Source organism: Stomoxys calcitrans, chromosome 5 (genome assembly GCF_963082655.1).
Source record: "Stomoxys calcitrans chromosome 5, idStoCalc2.1, whole genome shotgun sequence".
In the NCBI taxonomy this organism is placed as follows: domain Eukaryota; kingdom Metazoa; phylum Arthropoda; class Insecta; order Diptera; family Muscidae; genus Stomoxys; species Stomoxys calcitrans.
The window spans coordinates 52,986,637-53,008,418 of record NC_081556.1 but is presented as its reverse complement, the minus strand read 5'-3'; the positions used below and the strand labels follow the sequence as shown (position 1 = coordinate 53,008,418).

Sequence of the window (21,782 nt, the reverse complement as noted above, 5' to 3'; positions counted from 1 at the left end):
TAGTCGATGGGAGAGCCTTAAGTCTCATAGCCGTAGTGGCTGCCTCACTCTTAGTCTGTATAGATATACGAATATCTAGAATAATATCTATGTCGAATATCTAGAATAATATCTAGTGCCCTATTGGGCATAATTCCCATCGCTCCGCCTATGACAAGACAACAGGTTCTCGGAATGTTGTATTATCCTTACCTTGCTCTTTTTCTCCATCGTAAGTAAGTAATCCGCTCCTGTAGAGTCAATAGACTCTCCTCATATTCAGGCGACTTTTCGACATAGTTTTTAACATCTGTCATTCTTCTCGCTAGGCCCACAGTTTCCTGTTCAAGATCACTCCTAATTATTTGACTTTGTCAGATTCTTTCAACCCATTTACAAAAAGCTTACCGCATTTCTTGCATTTTTGATCCTTACTCCTTAAAATTATTATTATTATTATTACAACGTCTGCGTAGCAAACGGGTTGCAATCCTTCCTCAGTTAGCATTCCTAATAGGATATTTGTGGTGGTCACCCATCGGAGTGGCGATAAAATGCCGCCCTATGGTGTGACATGTGCCACTTTCTCCCTTATCCTTGATTCCACAAATTATTCATCTATTCCTCAACATATGGGTTATCCAGCCTCTAAGCATCCGGTCAAGCCAGCCTTGGTCTACGGATTGGATCAGTGTGTCGGTCCCCACATTGTCCTCTGAATGTCAATGCATACCGTCAATATAGACGTGTATATTGGCGTCGAAGGATTCTTCTATTTTATGCAAAACCTCATGCAGGATAGTCTCCACCGACCTACTCTTGATATAGGTAGGTATGCTGTTTGTATTTGAGCAATACGATAGTTGTCCTACTCTCTGTCATGGTATTTTCAATATATTCCGTGCTTTTCGTCTGTAGGCCTTCGGTGTCGCATAACTTGCCTTGTCGGGCTTGGGTATAAATGCCACCCTTGGCCTTCGGAGTATATGCAAGTTTTAGGCACGCTTGAAAAGAGCGACCAGATATGTCGCCAAGTAATGCGCCTCCTTCTGCAGTAACGCCGGAAATATTCCTTAAGGTCCGGGTGACTTAAATGGTTGGAAGCTCCTCAAGGCTTCCTTTACCATAAATTCTATAATGATACGCCTTCGATGAACCTCATTATTGCAAGACTCCGGTGTCTTCGTGAGTCCCTTCGTATCCTCTGGAAAATGAGTTTTCATCAAAAGCCTCAAGATGTCCTCCGTTGTCTCTGCTCTCACTCCCATATCGTCTACTAACGTTTCAGTTTGAACATTGGTTTTTGAGAAAAAGTATTTCATCTTGGCGGCGTCATTATCGCTATCGACCTGTTCGCAGAGAAGCTTCCAGAAGGCACGTTTTGCCGCTCTGGTAATATTATTGTATTCCTTGAGCCGTGTGGAATACACATCCCAATAAACTTCTGCATTTTTACGACGTGCTAATATTGCGAATCTCCCCGGTCATCCAGAGCTTTTCTTGGGCTGATTCTATCTTTGAAAGGCCAGGTCGATGTCTTCCATGTTTGGACAATCTAAATTAACTTTCGCAAGCTTTCTTCTGAGTAGTCTTCCAAGTTCTGTCCAGTTTGTTTTAACCTTTTTGTGGAAACTTATCGAATTCGGAGCTGGCCGTGCTATTCTAAACCTAATGTGGCGATGGTTCGAGAAGGAGTGCTTCGTGGAGACTTTTGCAATCCTGACCCTCATCGATTAGATTTTGTCAACATACTGCCGCATCTAAAACCTCCTCCCTAATTCTATAAACAAAGGTAGAGGTGTTCCCAATATTATGTGTTGCTACGTCGTTAGTATTCAAGAATCCTGTCAGGACTTGGCTCCGCCTATTTATGTTGATACTACCCCACGAAATGTGGTGAGAGTGGGCATCGCATCCTACTATATACTTTTCTCATCAGTCGCTGCAGCTCCGACTCATCCCAATATTGATAAAGTCGGTGAAGGTCTCGTCGTCACCGCCCTATTTGCTGTAAATTCTATACAAATTATTTGCCTATTTTAAAAATTTGGCCCAATATTGGTAAAAGATCATATGAATCATGTATCGAATGATATCTTAAAAGATCTTCAGAAATTGTTGTGTTTACTACTCTTCTTCCTTTGGTAAAACTTTTCTCCATGGCTACTTAGCTAATACATGGGCAAATAACATGCAAAACGTATAAAGTTGAATCAATTTGATGGTCTTTCTGCTACAGGCTGCCCTCTTTCTCTCTCCTCTTCTTTTTTCCTTGACTTCGATCCTTTGCAAAAGTCTTAAATTACTAAAGCAGTATCGAATTTCCTATTGAAGAAATTCATCGTTTATTGAACGATGACATCACATTGCACACACAATAGACAAACCATAGGACAATGGAGACAACAGCCAAAGAACAAAGAATATATAGACAACCACTGACTGCACTTCTTCAGACGTGCGCCCATACACATGTTTGGTGTGTGGGTGTGGCAGTGGACGCGTCCTTATTTGCCCTTCGGGTTATTTACACTAGCGCTCAGTGAGTGAGCAATGGACGATGGTTATAGTGTATATTGGTGAACGTCTCCCCTTCTTCTTGTGTCCATGCATGTGTAGTGGTCGAATGCTTCTATATCAAGGCGTCATTGTGTTCACAGCTTGTGGGTGTGGGAGTTCCTTTAAAAGTTCTTTGCCGCCGCATTGCTTTCTGCAAACACTGTTTGTTTGCCTTGGTTTTATGTGACAATGCATTAAAACTGCGACTGGTGCTTTTGTTCCATCACACATAAGGGGGTGTTCAATGCGTGTTGCGTATTTAGGGGTCACTGTGTTTGTAGCTATGCAGTTTGTTAATATAAGCAGCCATTCGCAAAAGGGCTATTATGATGAACTTCATAAAATGTGTTCTTAATCTATTCATCAATCTCAGTCATCCACTCATTCTCAATCTGCTGATTGATATCATGGCATGGGGTCAGTTGTCTCCATATAGAGAAATTTGAACCTGTTATTTCACCTGATGGACTGAATCTTTATGGGCAGAAACTAGAAAAGGATAATTTTCTTTGTAAATGGAAATTTACCCATGATCATTGCAGTAAAAAACAGGGTGTTAACTTCTCACACATCAAAGAGCGCCGTCCAATTCAAGTCTAATTTCAATGATAACGGACCTCCTTTTTATAGCCGAGTCCGAACGGCTTTCCGCTGCTGCACTCCTTTGCGGAGAAGGTTTTACATGGCGTAGGTGATAAGAATTGCTTCCTTTGGATGGTCAAGAAATAGATTAATGTAGGAGAATTTTATGGACCGACATGCAAATTGCAAATTTTGCCCATGAATATTCCATAAACGAACAGAGGCAAACTTCTCCCATATCAACGAAAGCTCTCCGATTCAAGTTTAAGCTCGATTAAAAGGGACCTCCTTTTTAGAGCACAGTCCAAATGGCGTGCCGCAGAGCGACACCGCTTTGGGGAGAAGTTTTTACATGACAAAGTACCTCACAAATGTCGCCAGCATGAGGAGGGGTTAACCACCAAATCTTGCCAGGATTCGAAACCAGGCGTTCAGCGGACGAGTAATATTTTTTTTCGAAGCGTCTCAAAACATGCGATATTTTAACGTACATATATTAATGCTTCACACCCGCGCAACCACTTATTTGCTCTTTTAATTTTTATGCATCTGTAGACAGAAATTATTTCCACTTCTTCCATACTTTTCCAATGGTTACAGCGTGCCGGTATGATTTGAGACGCATTTTTAACGTCGATAATTTCGATAATTTTAACGTTAGTCGTGATTTTCTCGTGAGTCGTGAGCGTCTCGTGAATCGTTAGTGTCTCGTAGGTATATCGTGAGTCGTGATTTGGTTATGAGTCGAGATTAGTGTCGTGATCAGGATTTCACTCACTCACCCTCACGTATGAAGAATTTTAATTCAATAACGGTCACACACGATCACGTGATTGGATCTAGATCTCACGTAAATCAAGAGTGATTCACGCGTGACAAACAACGCACTTGCACACCTCTAGTTGGAGCCGAGGTAATATCGAGATCATGTGCAATTTTCAAGGCCCTAGGAGGTCTGTGCGCCTGTTAGCCCCTAAATTTGGTACCCAAATCATCTTTGGTGGCCTGATTTTTAAATTTTTGGATAGTGCTCAAAATGTTCACCTGAGGTATACAATATCTCGAAATTGGTTTTGTATTTTGCGATTTACAAAGGCACTTGTGTTTCAATTTTCATTTTGATGCATGGATTGGTGAAAAAATTACATTGCTGCAGTATACGCCAACATCCGATAATTCAGTTCTGTTCTCCCTCGACGTCCTATAGAAGTTGTTACTTGCAACCCCATGTTGTTTTCTGATCAGACAGTGACAGGTTATCACGGACACATTGACGGAGACGTCTGTTCTAGCCAACGACAGCAAAGCGGTAGACCTCCTTAAGTCTAGATTAAGTCACATAATTTTCAAGTGTTCACAACCCCCACTTTGTGACGATCTGTCATTCATCACCCTTCGGGACAAATCCTGAAGACTTAGCCCACACTCCCATGTCGTCTACTGAAACGTTAGTAGACGTCATGGGAGTGAGAGCAGGGACAACGAAGGACATGCTGAGGCGAAGGACATGCTGACGCATTTTCCACTGATACGACGGCATTCAAGAATACACCGGAATCTTGAAATAATGAAATTGATCGAAGGAAATTTTGGTAAAGGAAGCCTTGAGGAGTTTCAAACCATTTAAGTCTGCCGGACCTGATGGAATATTTCCGGCGTTACTACAAAAGGAGGCGAACTATCCGGCGCCCCCTCTGGCCTGTATTTTCATAGCGTACCAAAGACTTGCATATACCCCGAAAACCTGGCAGGAGGCAACAGTGGTATTTATGTCCAAGCCCGCCAAGGCAAGTTATATGACACCAAAGGCCTACAGATCTATAATTCTATAATGCTGAATGAAAAGGGATTTGAACCCATCTGCTACGATGTTATAATACTAAGGGCTAAGGATCCGAACCAGCTATGGAGAAGGGGCGAAAGGGTCCTGCAGATGGCATACCACTGAGCTAGACCCAGGGGTCTCAATGTTAATCCAGAAAAGGCCGAAATCTGCTTGTTCACGAGGAAGACAAAGGCGAAGACGCAACACGTTTCCTCAACGAAACGATTTCGATATTTGACAAGGTCAAATACTTAGGAGCGACCTTGGACAGAAACTGAATTGGAAGTGTGATATTCAGGAGCGTACCGAGAAGGCACACAGATGTTGGCAATATGTAGACAGGCAGTAGGCTCGAAATGGGGCCTGAATCCGAGGATAGTCCACTGGCTCTACAGGAGCCTATGTACGCCTCAGTAATTTGGTATACTGCGATGGAGAAAACGTGCAACGTAAGGATAATACAACAGGCAGAGTGATGAGGACCGTGCCCACTAGGGCACTGGAGGCTTTTCTAGATATCCCACTCATAGATATACAGATTAAGTAAGAGACAGACTTTGCGGCTATGAGACTTAAGGCGATGGGAGAATGGATAGAGTATAGGAACTGGTCATATCATCGCGGTATAATTTAGGCGACAATAGGATACCTGGAAAGAATGGAAGGAGCTTCCTATGAGATACCTGAAACGACACTTGAAGTCGAGTGCGAGGCACTGCTGCCAGCGGCACAGTCTTGGATTGACGGAACCCTAGTATTGCCATCTAGAAGATCATGTTACACAGATGGGTCAAAGCTAGAGGGCAGAGTGGGCCTGGAAGTCTACATTGAGAACCCAGGGACTGGGATCTGTTGTAGACTGTCTGACCATAATACGGTCCTGCAGGCAGAGATCCGGACTATCACGGATGTGTGAGGTGGTGTGCTGTTAACGCGAAGACGTCGAGTTTGAACATCTTTACGGACATTAAACTAACTATCAGGGCAGTAACAACCAGGACGGTAAGGTCACGAAGAGCTTTGGAGTGCTAGAAGGAGTTTAGATCTTAGGATGGCACGATCTGCATCGTTTAGGTGCCGGGTCATAGCGCAGTAAGGGGAAATGAAAGAGCAAACGATTTGGCCAAAATGCCGTCATTAAACTTGGTTAACCCGAAGCCTTTCGGATCGACGCAGTCCGAGATGAAGGCATGAACTACAAACGCTCATGACTTCAACTCGATAGAACGGATCTATCCTATGGAGAGATCCGGATCGTGAGAATACGAGGCTATTACTGAAAGGAAGTAAGAAAGAGGCCAGCATAGCTTTCGGTATCATAATAGGATACATAGGACTGCGAGCTCACTTATGCAAATGATAGCATGTGTAGGGCATATGGGGTAGATGATGAGACGTTGCAGCATTTCCTATGCCAACAGACATCGGTGCTTATCAAACCCGACCCAATATCGAACCTGAACCAACTTATGGGCGGAATATGGACAACAATTAAGGATTTTGTAAGTACCACGGTATATGTCCATAGTGGCATGGGACGATTAATATCAGGACCCTCCTTTCAACCTATCCCAGTTTACATGTCGCTAGAGGCATACTCACAGATTCCAGTTTCCGTGAAATGTTTAAGATAGTTCATGGTCCCCCAAGCTCATGTGCTCTACAATACAATTCCGGACCATATTTGAATATAGCTGCTATATAGACCGATTTTCCGGTAAAGGGTCCAATGCCCATAAATGCTTTATTTTTCATCCGATTTCGCTGAAATTGAATGAAACAGTGAATAGTTTTTGGCCTCCCGATATGTGATCCAAATATGGTCCATATCGGACTATATTTAGATATAGCTGCCATATAAACCGATCTGCCGATAAAGGGTCTGAAGCCCATTAATGTTTTGTTTATTACCCGATTTCGCTGAAATTTGAAACAGTGGGTTATCTGAAGCCTCCTGATATCTGACCTAAATATGGATCAAATGGGACTATATTTAGATATAGCTGTCATATAGACCGATCTGCCGATTAAGGGTCTGAAGCCCATAAAAGCTTTATTTTTTTAAAAGACTTCGTTTAAATTTGAATCACTGAGTAGTTTTACGCCTCTTAACATAGCACCAAAATGTGGTCCAGATCGGACTATATTTGGATATAGCTGTTATATAGTCCGATTTGCCGATAAAGGGTCTGAAGCTCATAAAAGCTCTATTTATTACCCGATTTCGCTGCAATTTGAAACAGTGGATAGTCTTAGTTCTCCCGTCATCCGTCCCAAATATGGTTCAGATCGGACTATATTTAGATATAGCTGCCATACAGTCCGATATTCCAATAAAGGGTCTAAAGCGAAAAACAGCATTATTTTTTATCCAATTTCGCTGAAATTTGAAACAGTAAGTAGTTTAAGGCCACCCGCTTTCTGACCCAAATATGGTAAAGATCGGCCTGTATTTAGATATAGCTGTCATATAGACCGATGTGCCGATAAAGGGTCGGAAGCTCATAAAAGGTTTATTTTTTACCCGATTGTGTTGAAGTTTGAAATACAAAATTCAACAGTGACTAATATTTATTAGATCACTCAATATCCGTGTTGAATTGGAGTGCATAAGTTATCCTTTCTTCACCTGACTGGAACTAAAGGGGGTTTTCATAAATACCCGAGGTGGTGGGTATCCAAAGTTCGGCCCGGCCGAACTTGATACCTTTTTACTTTTTTTTTTTTTTTTGCGGCATTATGTAAGTTTCGCTTGCTATCTGCGTGGAAGGAACTTCCTTCCCTGCTGTCTCATTCGTTCGATGTACCTAATGAAGTTTAAGGCGTCGTTAACTTACATATTTATCTCGTAATCTCTACTCAAATGTCTACGCTGCCTAGTCAGAAAACACATATTGGGTTGTAACCAAGTGCATATGTTACATCAGGACATCAGCACCAAAAGTGACAGAAAACATCAATTTCGAAATTGCTTTGGTCGGTCGTTTCGTCTGGTGATTACACTGAGCATACTTCAAAACACCCACTCATTTGACTTCATTTCCTCCCCGGACAGCCTCGTCGTAAGACCCAACAAGTGTTTGAAGCCAGGACATTTGCACATTTAGCAAATAAATTAATAGTGCAGAGTGGGGAGTAAGTAATCTAAGACACCCACCTACATACAAACATACACACAAGGAGACACTTAAACCGAGCAAGCATGACAAGGAAACCGCACAAGTGTTGGTCAAGTTTCAAGTGTCCCTTTTGTAATCATTATTTATGTAGGAGTATATACAACGGCAATCGTATGGTACGCTGATTGTTGCTGCTGCCTACGCTCCCTCTTTTTTTTGTTTTTTTTTTTTTTGTTTGCTTTCTTACTTCATTCATTCCTCATGCCTTGCCTTTCGTCGATTGAATACGAAACCAAACTATAGCAAAGAACATGCAATAAGGACTTGAAAAGCCATAACACTAATGACTTGCCATGGCTCTTTTTTTTATATTGCGCCAACTCCCACCACCCAGCTCTTTTATATTGTGGCCAGCCACCTCCTTAAAGACATATTTCATAGTTCGTTTCATTCCCTTACTACACTTTAAGAGACATTTCAGGTATGAAATGATACCGGGAACCTACTTTAAAGAGACATTTCAAGTATGAAATGATAGCAGAAAGGTGATGGCTTTTTGTATACTTGTTGTGGTTGCTTACAGTATTCTGTAGATCGAGAGACAAACAAGTTGGCCTAAAAGTCTGGTGAAGTACTTAAAAGAGGACAAGGGACAAAAGGTAAATGTTAAGTTGCAATGCTTTAAGTTTAAAGTGTACCATTGCAGAACTCATCATTCCCAATTTTACCTAAATAATTTAAAATTGTTGCTACAATGACTTGAAGAAGTTAAAATGGGACATGTGTTTCCATATTAAATTAATTCTTATTCACCCCTAATCCCAAGTGAATTTCATTACAAAGAGCAAACTCTGTAAATATGCCCTACACTACTACTGTAGTATAGGGCATTCGATTGTCTCTCTTTCGAGAGATAGAACCATTAGTAATTAACGCTCGATTCCATCCGCTACCTAAACCTGTCCTGCTTGTCAGCCGTTTCTTTCCGCGCCATCCCTTGATGACCCAGAACATAGCACAATGTGACACCAGCCCCAAAATGTCCGAGACGCTTCTTGCAGCTCCCTACAAGCCTCCACCTCATGTGACCCGCAGGCAGGGTTTTTAACGCCGCCTGACTTTTCAAATAAATCGTGGCAGTCAGAGAGGGCCGCCGCTCCTGACTTAGAATCACATCCATCGCGCTGAAGATTGCAAACACCCCTACCTGAAAGACACTGCACCAATGCAGAAGTCTATGTGACTCCCTAATTCGAAGGAATTCAACAAAAAACCCTTGCCTCCATGTCCCCATCCAGCTTGAACCCATCTGTGTAGACAAAGGGGACCTAAGAATGGCCGAACGTCCCAGACCAAAGTTCTCTCTGTGGGAGACAACCTTCAAGTCGCCATCGAAGAAGGATCTACCCGGCTCAAAATTCTTCGCGTCGCCAATGTCACGTAGTCACCCCACGCCAGCAGTCTTCCGCAGAACAAACTATCGCCCGAAATCCAAATAGCGCCATATCCCTGACTCAGTCGGAGAACGTACAATCGCAAAGGATCACATCAGAATTCACCGCTGCGCTCGGAACACTCCTCCTCGCCCCGATATCACCACCGTCACAACACACAGTGGTAGAAAATCGAAAAAAAAAATAATAAAAAAATATGTCGTGTGAGATCGGATAGAGCACTATCCAGCAAAAAAAAAGTTTTGAAAATCGGACTACATATGTAGATTTGGCAGCCCAAACAATTTTTCGATTTTCCGAGGTGATCAACTTAAGGGGTTTTTCTAAAGGTGCCCGGACAAACTATGGCTTTGAAAATTTGCACACAATCTCGCTAGCACCTCAGCTCTAACCATTTCAAAGCGATATCTGTACCCGTTCTTACACCGCAAATTTTATACTAGTTCTTTTCGATTTTCTCCCACTGTGCAACACCCTGTACCTTCTTCATAAAACCGAGAAGATACTCCTTCTCGGGAGCACGGAGTCACACCAGGCCCACATACATCCAGTGGATGTACACTGGTCTAAGACCCCAACTATGAGCGCACCCAGCTCCTGTTTGACTCTCTCCTCGACGTTACTTCCCCAGTTCAATTTCTAGTCAAGAATAATGCCCAGCTATTTAGCCTCCCAAAAGAGCGACAGTTTCACTCCATCAAGGACCCTGAACTCACCTATCTCCTTCTTCTCGTGAAGTTCTGTTCTGATTTCCTTGGGTTTATTCTAAGGCCATCGGCTCTCGCCTATCTCCTTAGCTTCCTTAGCGCGCCTTATAGAGCGAGACCGCCACTAAAAATGACGACGTCATTAGCATAAGCAACCACTTTCACTCTTTCCTCCTCGAAGGACCTGCGAATCCCATTGATAACCAAGAGCCACAAGAGCGACGTCCGCCTGGTCACAATCTTCCTCACCGAAAAATCAGCCAGTGTTGCAAAGATAATTCCTTGCCCATGAGCATAAACTCAATTCGGTTCACTAGAAGAGGGTGGACTTCCACATCAACCAGAGAAGGACGAATGTACCCCAACATCACGTTATTAAAGTCCCTTCTATATCCAAGAAGACTGCCAAAGTGAAGCCGCTAATTCACAAGAACCCCTCCATGTAACACACCATGTCGTGGCGGGGACTATCAAATGACCGATCTTTGGTGTAGGCATGTCACTTACTAACGATGGGAAAAGAAGATCCCTGATGAACATATCCAACAGTCTCTCAAGTGTCTTCTGGACGAAAGGCCACAACCTGATTGGCCTAAAGAACTCGGGCCGGCAGTGACCCGGTTTCACCACCTTGGGAATGACAACGACCCTAACCACCCGCCTCGCAGTTGGCACAAAGCCAAGCAACACGCAAGCCCTAAAAATCCCTTTCAAATGCCTCATGCATAGGGCCCTGCTTTTTATAACATGCAGGCGATTTTACAGCTCGAATTAGCCGCACCACTGCCTTGTATCCGAGGAACATCCGTAACGTTGGAATCCTTAACATCCGTAACACATTTTATTCTTACAATTTTTCAGAACTAATTTAAAATCCGATTGATTGAATCAATTAATTTTTTAATTGAAAATTACAAAAATTTCAATCACGATATTAATTGAAAAATTATTTAGATTCAATTAAAAAAATTATTGAATCAATTAATTTTTAATTGAAAATGGTAAAAATTTTAATCAGGATCGTTATAGCAAAAAAGTTCAAATTCAATTAAAAAAATTATTCAATCAATTAATTTTTCAATAGAAATTTCCATAAAATTCAATCACGATCACAATTGAAAAAAGTTCAGATTTAATTAAAAAATAATTGATTCAATTATTTTTTAACTGAAAATGTTTTGATTTTCAATTAAATTTTTAATTGGAAAAAATTTCGATATATTTTTTTCTGTGTTGGTATATTACTAACCTTGCAATTTCTCGGGAAAAAAATCATAAATCAACTCACCTTTTTTATTGATATTCGAACTACCCCACTGTGAATGATGGTCGTTTGCATCGCAAACCAAGATCATCCGAGTTCTTCGACTATTCTCGCGCACAAGTCTCCACACCGCCTCGTTCGGCCGGTTTAATGAGCTTGGGGATGGAGTTTTTACTCTACTATCTCACCATCGTCAGAGCACCATTGCTGTAATAGGATTGATGGATTAGATTTAAGCTCTTCTTTCCTGTAGTACATGTCCTCATCTTGTCACCCGTAGACGGATGCACTAGCAATGCTCAACTCGCCACTCCGTCAAGTTAGATATTAGGACATGTAGCCTACTGTCTGTCCACAATGTGCATCATCGTTAGCCAAGTCAGTTTAGTCTCACAACCCAAACAGCGTCCTCAAGGCAGATTCGCTGATGTATAAGTCAATCGTCCAAACTCCCAGCAATACCTCCAAGGATTTTAGCAGTAGCCCCACTTATTACTCTAAAAGTCTCCCTACTCACCTTATCCAGGTCTCGCACATGCGACCTGACAACCATAGGTCAGTAAGAATTTCTTAACTTGCACAACACAATAACTCAATTTTTAAATGGATAAGTTTGTAGGAATCAAATTGGGCACTGATTTATTTTAATGGGACCTTTAAAACTCAAATCGAATCATTGATTTGTATGAGGATACATCTATTGTTAGACCTATATGGAGGACATTTTTCCTGGTGGTAAGAGCTTAAACATTAAGGCGTAAAGAGAGTCGAGAACTTAAATTCGGCGATTGGTTTATAATCGGCCCAGATCTATTGGTGGATCTGTCTGGACGGGAGTCGTGTGGGTTTTGCAAGGCATGTGGAAACGTTTCCACATACCAAACCTCGGCCCAGTCATGTACAAATTGAAGCTTCAAAGGATTCAAGAAGTCTCGCCGAAGAAGAGCTTTCTCAAAATCCAAATCGATATGACCAATTTGCAATTATCGACGACCTAAATCAATTACTAGCATTTAACTCCCGACGACATGCATCCATCTGAGGACATCTTCAAGGGTAAATGCAAATTTGCAAATTTTGCCCATGAACATTCCACTAAGGAACAGGGGCAAACTTCTCACCTATAAATGAGTGCAGTCCGATTCAGGTTTAGGCTCAATGATAAGGGGCCTCCTTTTTATAGCCGAGTCCGAACGGCGTGCCGTAGTGCGACACCTCTTTGGTGAGTAGATTTACATGGCATATTACCTCACAAATTTTGCAAGGATTAGAAGTGGAAAGCCACCGCTGGAAATTTTTTCTAATGGTCTCGTCAGGATTCGAACCCAGGCGTTCAGCATCATAGGCGAACATGCTAACCTCTGCGTAATCTTCTTCCACTAAAAATATTTTTGCCCCAATTTGAAAGATTCGTGTCAAACTTAATTTCAAGATGATAAATTTTCAAAATTTTTAAGGAAACTTCCCATTTTTAAGGAAACATGGTGAAACATATTTTCCTTCATTTTAAGATTTTTATACCCTCCACCATAAGATGAGGGTATACTAATTTCATCATTCTGTTTGTAATTCCTCGAAATATTCGCCTAAGACCCTATAAAGTATATATATTCTTGATCGTCATGACATTTTAAGTCGAAGTAGCCATGTCCGTCCATCAGTCCGTCCGTCTGTCTGTCGAAAGCACGCTAACTTTCGAAGGAGTAAGGCTAGCCGCTTGAAATTTTGCACAAATACTTCTTATTAGTGTTGGTCGGTTGGGATTGAAAATGAGTTATATCGGTCCATGTTTTGATATAGCTGCCACATAAACCGATCTTGGGTCTTGACTTCTTGAGCCTCTAGAGGGCGCAATTCTTATCCGATTGGAATGACATTTTGCACGACGTGTTTCGCTATGACTTCCAACAACTGTGCTAAGTTTGAATGAAATTTTCCATGAAGTATTTTGTTATGATATCCAACAACTGTACCAAGTATGGTTCAAACCGGTCCATAGCCTGATATAGCTGCCATATAAACCGGTCTGGGAACTTGACTTCTTGAGCTTCTAGAATGCGCAATTATTATCCGAATTGCCTGAAATTTTGTACGACGGATCCTCTCATGACCATTAGCATATGTGTTTATTATGGCCTGAATCCGTCTATAGCCTGATAGAGCTCCCATATAAATCGATCTCTTTATTTTACTTCTTGAGTCCCTAAAGGGTGCAATTCTTCTTCGAATTGGCTGACATTTTACACAGGTATCCAACATATAATTTAATTGTGGTCCGAACCGAACCATATCTTGATATCGCTCTAATAGCAGAACAAATTTTTCCTTTTATCCTTTTTTTGCCTAAGAAGAGATGCCGGGAAAAGAACTGGACAAATACGATCCATGGTGGAGGATATATAAAATTCGGCGCGGCCGAACTTAGCACGCTTTTATTTGTTTCAACTGCTGTCGTGTTTTCGACAGACGGACGGATTTGACTTTAGTCTTATGTATCAAAGAAATCACATATCTTCAATTATATAAGAATGGAAAAAAATGTGTAGAGTTATAGTTCGAATAGTTTCGCCATATTCCTTTACACCCATCCTATGGCGGAAATTTTAAAAATACGCATTTTGACATATAGCCCATAAAAATATTACACAAGTTTTTTCAATTCAAATTTCACAGAATTCCAAAAATTTACTACTAAGACCTTATTTTTTCCAAATAGCTTTTATTTACCGTCCAAATATATACGCGCAAATATTTTTCTACGTCTTTCTTTCGCTTTTAAACTCGTTATGCCTTTAATGTGAATTCTTTGCTTCTCATACTTCTGAATCAAGTTTAGATACGAAGCTCATGAAGAAAATAAGGATTCCTTTGAAAAGTCCCCTGAGAGTATCAAGGAAATGAAATGTGTGTACAAGACTATTTCGTTTTCAAAGGATAAAATAATGCATTGAACAATGATAGCAAATACTTTTTCCCCCAATTGTTGTACTGGAATAGCAACTGTTTGAGTTATTTGGGGTTTTTGCTACTCATTTAAAATATCTTTGCAGTTAGTTCTCTTTTATTTTTATTGAATAAAAAATTTATATCGAACTGAGATGAAAAAAAAAAAACTGACTTGAAAGATTGGGGCGCAAAATAAATTTAAGCAGGTACAAGGGAGATATTTTACAATAGACTCAAAGTAATTTTATGGCCAACAACTTGGAATATTATTTTAAAGAAAAAAACAAGTAAAAAAGGATTGAATACCCACCGCCATGGATATATTCATCATGCTAGTTGATTATAATTATCGGTATTGATATCGAAGGACATAGTGCAACTTGCAAACAAAATTGTGTAATTAATGAGTTTTTTAAGGGCTGAAGATCCTATATAGCGAAATGGGACTACATGACAGCTACTTCTTAATAAGCTCCGGTCTGAACTACACGCGGTACGTAAATCGTATGATTTAAATCAACCCACTGTGCACTTTTTCAGCGAAATTGGGTTTTTAATGAGGTTCTTATGGGCTTACGACCCTAAATCGTCAGATCGGTTTATATGGCAGCTCAATCTTAATATAGCTCGATATGATTCATATTCAGTTCAGATATCGAAGTTCCCAGTTCAAAGTGTCCACTGTTCAAAATTTCCACGAAATTAGGTAATAAATTCCACTTTTAAGAGCCTAACACTATAAATCAGAAAATCTGTCTATATGGCAGCTATATCTGAATATGGTCCGATCTGTCTTAATAAAACTGACTATTTCAAATTTCAGCGAAATCAAATAATTCAGGAGCCTTTAATAGGCTTAAAATCCTATTGTATATGGGAAGATCGGTCTAGATGGAATCCATATCTAAATATAGTCCGATTTTGCCCCTTTCCAGACAAAAACCATTAAGGTAAGATAAAAGTCGGGCGGGACCGACTATATAATACCCTACACCAGCAAGAATACGTACTTCTTTCAATACATGGAACCAATGATGAAATCAATTCAGACTTTCATTTTGCATACCTATTGAAATATTGAATAGAACCTTGTTAGATTTTTAGGACCTAAAGTGTGACTACTACAGCAGTAAAGGGCCATATCGAATGAGAGATATGTCGGAGCCATATCTAAATTTGGACCGACTTTCATTACATTTTGCACATGTATTGGGACGTTAAATCAAATGTCTCATACTAAATTTTGTTAATTTTAATCGAACAAAAACTGTGGATTCAACATCCTGTGGCTTTCATCCATATCGGATGAAAGATATATATGGGAGCTATATAAAAATCTGATCCGATTTTAATGAAAATTTGCAGACGTATTCGGATGTCAAATAAAACACCTTATGCAAAGTTTTATAAAGATCTGACAAAAATTGTGACTTCTTCAGCCTTAAAAGGCCAAATCGGATGAAAGATATATATGGGAGCTATATCTAAATCTGTACTGATTTTGAAGAAATTTTGCACATATATGAAGACGTCAAATAAAACACCTCATGCTAAATTTTGGCTTCTACAGCCTTAAAAGGCCGTAAGGGATGAAAGATATATATGGGAGCTATATCTAAATCTGGACCGATTTTGACGAAATTTTCCACACACATGAAGACGCCAATTAAAACATCGCGTGATTAATTTTGTACAGATAGGACCAAAATGGTGGCTGTTACAGCCTTAAAATCCCATATCGGATGAAAAAAATATATGGGAGCTATATCTAAATCTGAACCAATTTTTTTCAAAATATTGCGTTCGTCCCTGGGCCAAAGAAGTGACATGTGCAAAGTTTCATAACAATCGGACAATAAATGCGACCTGTACCTTGATCACAAGAATGCATGGACAGACAGACAGACGGACATAGCTAAATCGAATCAGCAATCATCTAAGCCGATCGGTGTATTTAACAATGGGTCTAGCTCTTTCCTTCTTAGCGTTGAAAACTAATCAACAAACTTATAATATCCTGTACTACAGTGGTGGTGTATTTCGAATGGCGAATTTCAGCTCAATATCTCAATTTTTAAGGCTTTTCCGAACCGATGGGCAGAAAGGTATTTTGGTGACTTTAAACGGACCGACTGTATGATTATGCCCCCATTTTATGGTGGTGGGTATAAAAACCCCAATTTTAACTAAAAACAAGTAAAAGCGTGCTAAGTTCGGCCAGGCCGAATCTTATATACTCTTCACCATGGATCGCATTTGTCGAGTTCTTTTCCGGGCATATTTTCTTATGTAGGTAAAATAGGATATAAGAAAACATTTGCTCTGCTATTAGAGCGATATCAAGATATGGTCCGGTTTGGACCACAATCAAATTATATGTTGGAGACCTGTGTAAAATGTCAGCCAATTCGAATAAGAATTGCGCCCTTTGGGGGCTCAAGAAGTAAAATAGAGAGATCAATTTATATGGGAGCTGTATCGGGCAATAGACCGATTCAGACCATAATAAACACGTATGTTGATGGTCATGAGGGGATCCGTCGTACAAAATTTCAGGCAAATTGGATAATAATTGCGACCTCTAGAGGCTCAAGAAGTCAAAATCCCAAATCGGTTTATATGACAGCTATATCAGGTTATGAACCGATATGAACCTTATTTGACACAGTTGTTGAAAGTAAGAATAAAATACGTCATGCAAAATTTCAGCCAAATCGGATAGGAATTGCGCCCTCTAGAAGCTCAAGAAGTCAAGTCTCCAGATCTGTTTATGTGACAGCTATATCAGGTTATGAACCGATTTCAACCATACTTGGCACAGTTGTAGGAAGTCATAATAAAACACGTCATGTTAAATTTGAGCCAAATCGGATAAGAATTGCGCACTCTAGAGGCTCAAGAAGTCAAGACCCAAGATCGGTTTATATGGCAGCTATATCAAAACATGGACCGATTTGGCCCATTTACAATACCAACCGACCTACACTAATAAGAAGTATTTGTGCAAAATTTCAAGCGGCTAGCTTTACTCCTTCGGGAGTTAGCGTGCTTTCGCAGACAGACGGACAGTCAAGATCCCAGATCGGTTTATACCAGCTTATGGACCAATTTCAACCATACTTAGCACAGTTGTTGGAAATTATAACAAAACATGCACAATTTCAGCCAAATCGGATAAGAACAGCGCCATCTAGTGGCTCACGAAATCAGGTGACGTGGTTAAGGGTGCAAAACGAAATAAAACACAAACAATTAACAAATTTATGAATATTTTTAATTTTGCTTCCTGACACGTCACTTATATTTTTTCGAATGAATCAAATTTTTTCTGTACAATGAAAAGAAAATGACAATCCAATGCCTACTCAATTTAACATATTTTTTAAAACTCAAAAGTGTTATATAAACTAACAAGGAAAATGAAAACTTAACCTACTTTGTTAAAAAATAAATAATTTAAACGATTGAGAATAATAAATGTGGATACACCACAATACCCCCTCCCTAGTGAAAACGAAATTTATACTCCAGGAGCAAATGATACTTTCTTTCCGGATCGTAATTTCATTGTTGACGTTCCTTGTGAATTGCTTGAAGTATCCGGAACTTGAATTGATTCTGATTCATTTAAGAGATAGGCAGGTTTGAGCCAGTCGATGGATACAACCTTTTCATCCTGGCCTCGTCTAATTTTGAATATCTTACTATTCCGCGAAATTACTTGAAATGGGCCTTCGTAGGGAGGTTGTAGAGGTTTTCGAACTGCATCATTTCTTACAAAAACATGTAAGCATTTCAGTAGATCCATGGGTACAAAAATTGTATGCTTCCCATGTCTTATTCCAGGAGTTGGTCTTATATTTTGCATATTATTATGAAATTCATCGATCCAATTGTCTGAATATTTGGAGTTGACGTTATCAAATATCTCACCAGAAAGTCTGAGGTTGGTACCAAAAACCATTTCAGCAGAAGAATAACCAATATCTTGAATAATTGCCGAGTGCAAGCCCATCATAACTACAAGAAGAATTTCTACCCAATTCTGCGACTTGTATGACTTGATAGCTGCCTTCATTGTTCTATGCCATCTTTCAATTTGGCCATTGCTTTGCGGATGGTAAGGTGTTGTATTTACTCCTAATAACCGCGAAAATTCTCGAAAAAGAGCAGATTCAAATTGTCTTCCCTGATCGGTGGTAATAGATGACGGAACTCCATATCGGGAAACCCAGCCTGGCAGAAATGCTGAAGCAACGGTTATTGCTGTTATGTCTGTCAACGGTATAGCCTCGGTCCATCGGATAAATCTGTCAATACAAGTGAGAACATACCTGAAATTTTGACATAGAGGTAGCGGACCAACCAAATCGATGCTGATATTTTTAAAACGTTCCGTTGGTAACTCAAAATTTCCAAGAGGACTCTTGAAGTGGCGATTAACCTTTGCCTTTCGACAGGATATACAACATTTGGTCCAAACATGCAGGTCCTTAGATATTGATGGCCAAACAAAACGAGTTTTAATCATGCTTGTTGTTGCTCGGATGCCTGGATGAGATATTCCATGTAGTGATTCAAAAAGAGGCTTGCAAAAATGTTTGGTTATATATGGTCGTATTGCTTTTGTTGATACATCACAATAAACTTCAACATTCGAGCCAGCGACAACCATTTTTTTCAAGACAAGAGATGTGTTAACTTTTAGTAATTGTTGTAATTCTGTGTCGGACTCTTGCGAACGAGCCAATTCGTTGTAATCTAAAGGTGATGGTAATGATACTGCATCCAATCGAGATAATGCGTCTGCAACTGTGTTATCTTTTCCGGAAATATGTCTTATGTCGACAGTATGCTGCCCTATGTAATCAAGGTGTCGCAGTTGCCGTGGGGATGCCTTCTCCGGTTTCTGTTTAAATGCATATATTAGGGGTTTGTGGTCTGTGCAAATAAAGAACTCTCTTCCTTCCAAAAAATATTAGAAGTGTTTCAGTGCTGAGTATGCTGCGAGAAGTTCTCTGTCATATGCACTATATTTCATTTGAGACGAGCTCAATTTCTTTGAGAAAAATGCTATGGGTCTCCACTCATCGCTAATAAATTGTAATTGTAAAACTCCACCCATTCCTGTATCCGATGCATCAATCCACAAAGATGTCGGAGCATTGAGTTTTGGATGAACAAGTAGAGCTGCATCAGCTAATGAGTTCTTGCATTCCTTGAAAGCTTCAAGTAAGTCCTCTGTCCATTGGATCTTTGCGTTCGTTCCCTTTTTATTCCCAGAACAGATTGCATGATTGCATATCATTCCTAAAAACCTTCGCAGCTCTTTTTCAGTTGCTTCTACGCGGGATGGCAGATGTTTGATACCATCTGAATTGACTACATATCCTAAAAATTTGACTTCTGCAACTCCGAGCACCGACTTGGAATAATTAATAGTAACACCAAACTCTCGAAATTTTGAAAATAATTTCCTGAGATGTTCCAAGTGCTCCTCTTTGTTGTTTGACGCAATGAGGATATCATCTATATAGGCGTAACAGAAATCCAAACCTTGTATGACCTCGTGTATAAAACGCTGAAAAGACTGAGCTGCATTACAAAGTCCAAAGCTCAATCGGGGAAACTCAAATAACCCAAATGGAGTTATAATTGCAGTCTTAGCAATGTCAGATTCTCCAACTGGTATTTGATGATATGCTTTAACAAGGTCCACTTTACTAAATATTTGCTTACCGCTCAACATGTGTCCAAAATCGTGTATGTGAGGAACAGGATAGCGGTCGGGAGTGGTAACAGCATTTAAACGGCGGTAGTCGCCACTCTCCATTTGACTTCGGGACTAAATGCAACGGACTTGCCCAGGAACTTTTCGAAGGACGACATATACCTTGTTGCAGCATCAAATCAAACTCACGCTTTACAATTTTGAGCTTCTCAGGGGACAATCTTCGTGCTTTTGCATGATAACATGCTTCACAGAATGCTTTGCTGGTGAAATACGATTGTCACTGCGTCAGTTCAGGAAATTGTAGAAGAAGCTTACAAAACTCTGAGTTTTTTGAAATTGATTTTACAGAATTTAAAGATCCAGAAGAAATAAGCTTTACTTTCTGATCTGGACGTATTATCTATCAGACGATTGTTCTTTACATCAACCAATAACGCAAAATGGCTAAGAAAATCAGCGCCAATTATTGGTCTGTTAACACTGGCAACTATAAAATTCCAGGTAAATTTTCGGTTGAGGCCAAGAGTTAAGGTAAGAGTTTTTATACCAAAGGGGACTCATTAGCTGCTATTAATTCAAGACTTGATGGATTTTGGCGTTTTTCAATTGAGATAGCCGGGAACACAGATACATCAGCACCAGTATCGATGAGAAACTCATATTTTAGGTTTGTATCACGAACAAAAAGGCGACATATCTGTTGGCAGTCCTCATCCGTAACTGATGATGAGGAGCCTTTTAGTTTTCCGGAGAAAAATTTAGCACAAATGAGCAGGGCTGGACACATTTGTTAGCACGATCACCAAACTTATAATGATACCAACAAAAAGGTTTATCACGTGACTTACTCTGTGACCTGCCTCTTGATTTTGAACGGCTTTTTTATTGATTTGCGAGTGCCTCGATCTTCTTGGCTATTTCTTAAATTTTGGCTGTAAAATCCCGAATTTGTGTCGACTCTGTCGGTTTTCTGGAGGATATAGCACTAACATCCCATGATTCCGCGGTTTCAGAAATCTTATCGGCCATAGCCGCCAAATTGCTTAAAGATTCACTGCTTACTGATAAAATTGCTTGAGTTTGGTTCGGAAGTCGTTGCATCCAGAGAGTTTTTAAAAGTTCATCCGAAACCTCACCAGAGGCTAAACAGATCATCTCACGAAGCAATGTTGATGGTTTTTTTATCGCCAAGTTCCATTTCACGCAACAAACGCTTCAACCGCTTCTCTTCCGAATCCATGAAACGCTCTTGGAGACTCTTCTTTAGCGTTTTATACATATTTGTTTCTGGTGGATTGAGAATAAGGTCGCTTACCTCCGAAAGAACGCTTGCGTCTATGGATCCAACAATTGTATGGAATTTGGTTGAATCGGATGTTATTCCAGATGTTATAAATTGGCTTTCGACCTGTTTGAACCATAATGTTGGATTGTTGCGCCAGAATGGTGGAATTTTCACTGAAACTCTTGAAACCTCCACAGGGCCTGTTGGTAGCGGGTCATCCATTATAGAGTTTGGCGAAATATTACCATGAGCCAATGGTGAATTCATTCCAGCAATGATTTCTTCAAAATGATTATCTAGGGCTCTGCTGGCGTTTCCGGTTGGCGAA

At 40.2% G+C, this 21,782-nt stretch overlaps 2 protein-coding genes across 2 annotated transcripts in view; one reads left to right on the top strand and one right to left on the bottom strand.

The window, feature by feature from the left end:
* Window positions 1-21,782, top strand: part of LOC106091627 (matrix metalloproteinase-2) — a 422,071-nt gene that overhangs the window by 240,721 nt on the left and 159,568 nt on the right. The window lies entirely within an intron of this gene.
* Window positions 17,956-18,513, bottom strand: LOC131997905 (uncharacterized). Its single transcript, XM_059369775.1, has one exon. The coding sequence runs from the start codon at window positions 18,511-18,513 to the stop codon at window positions 17,956-17,958; it is 558 nt and encodes a 185-aa protein (XP_059225758.1).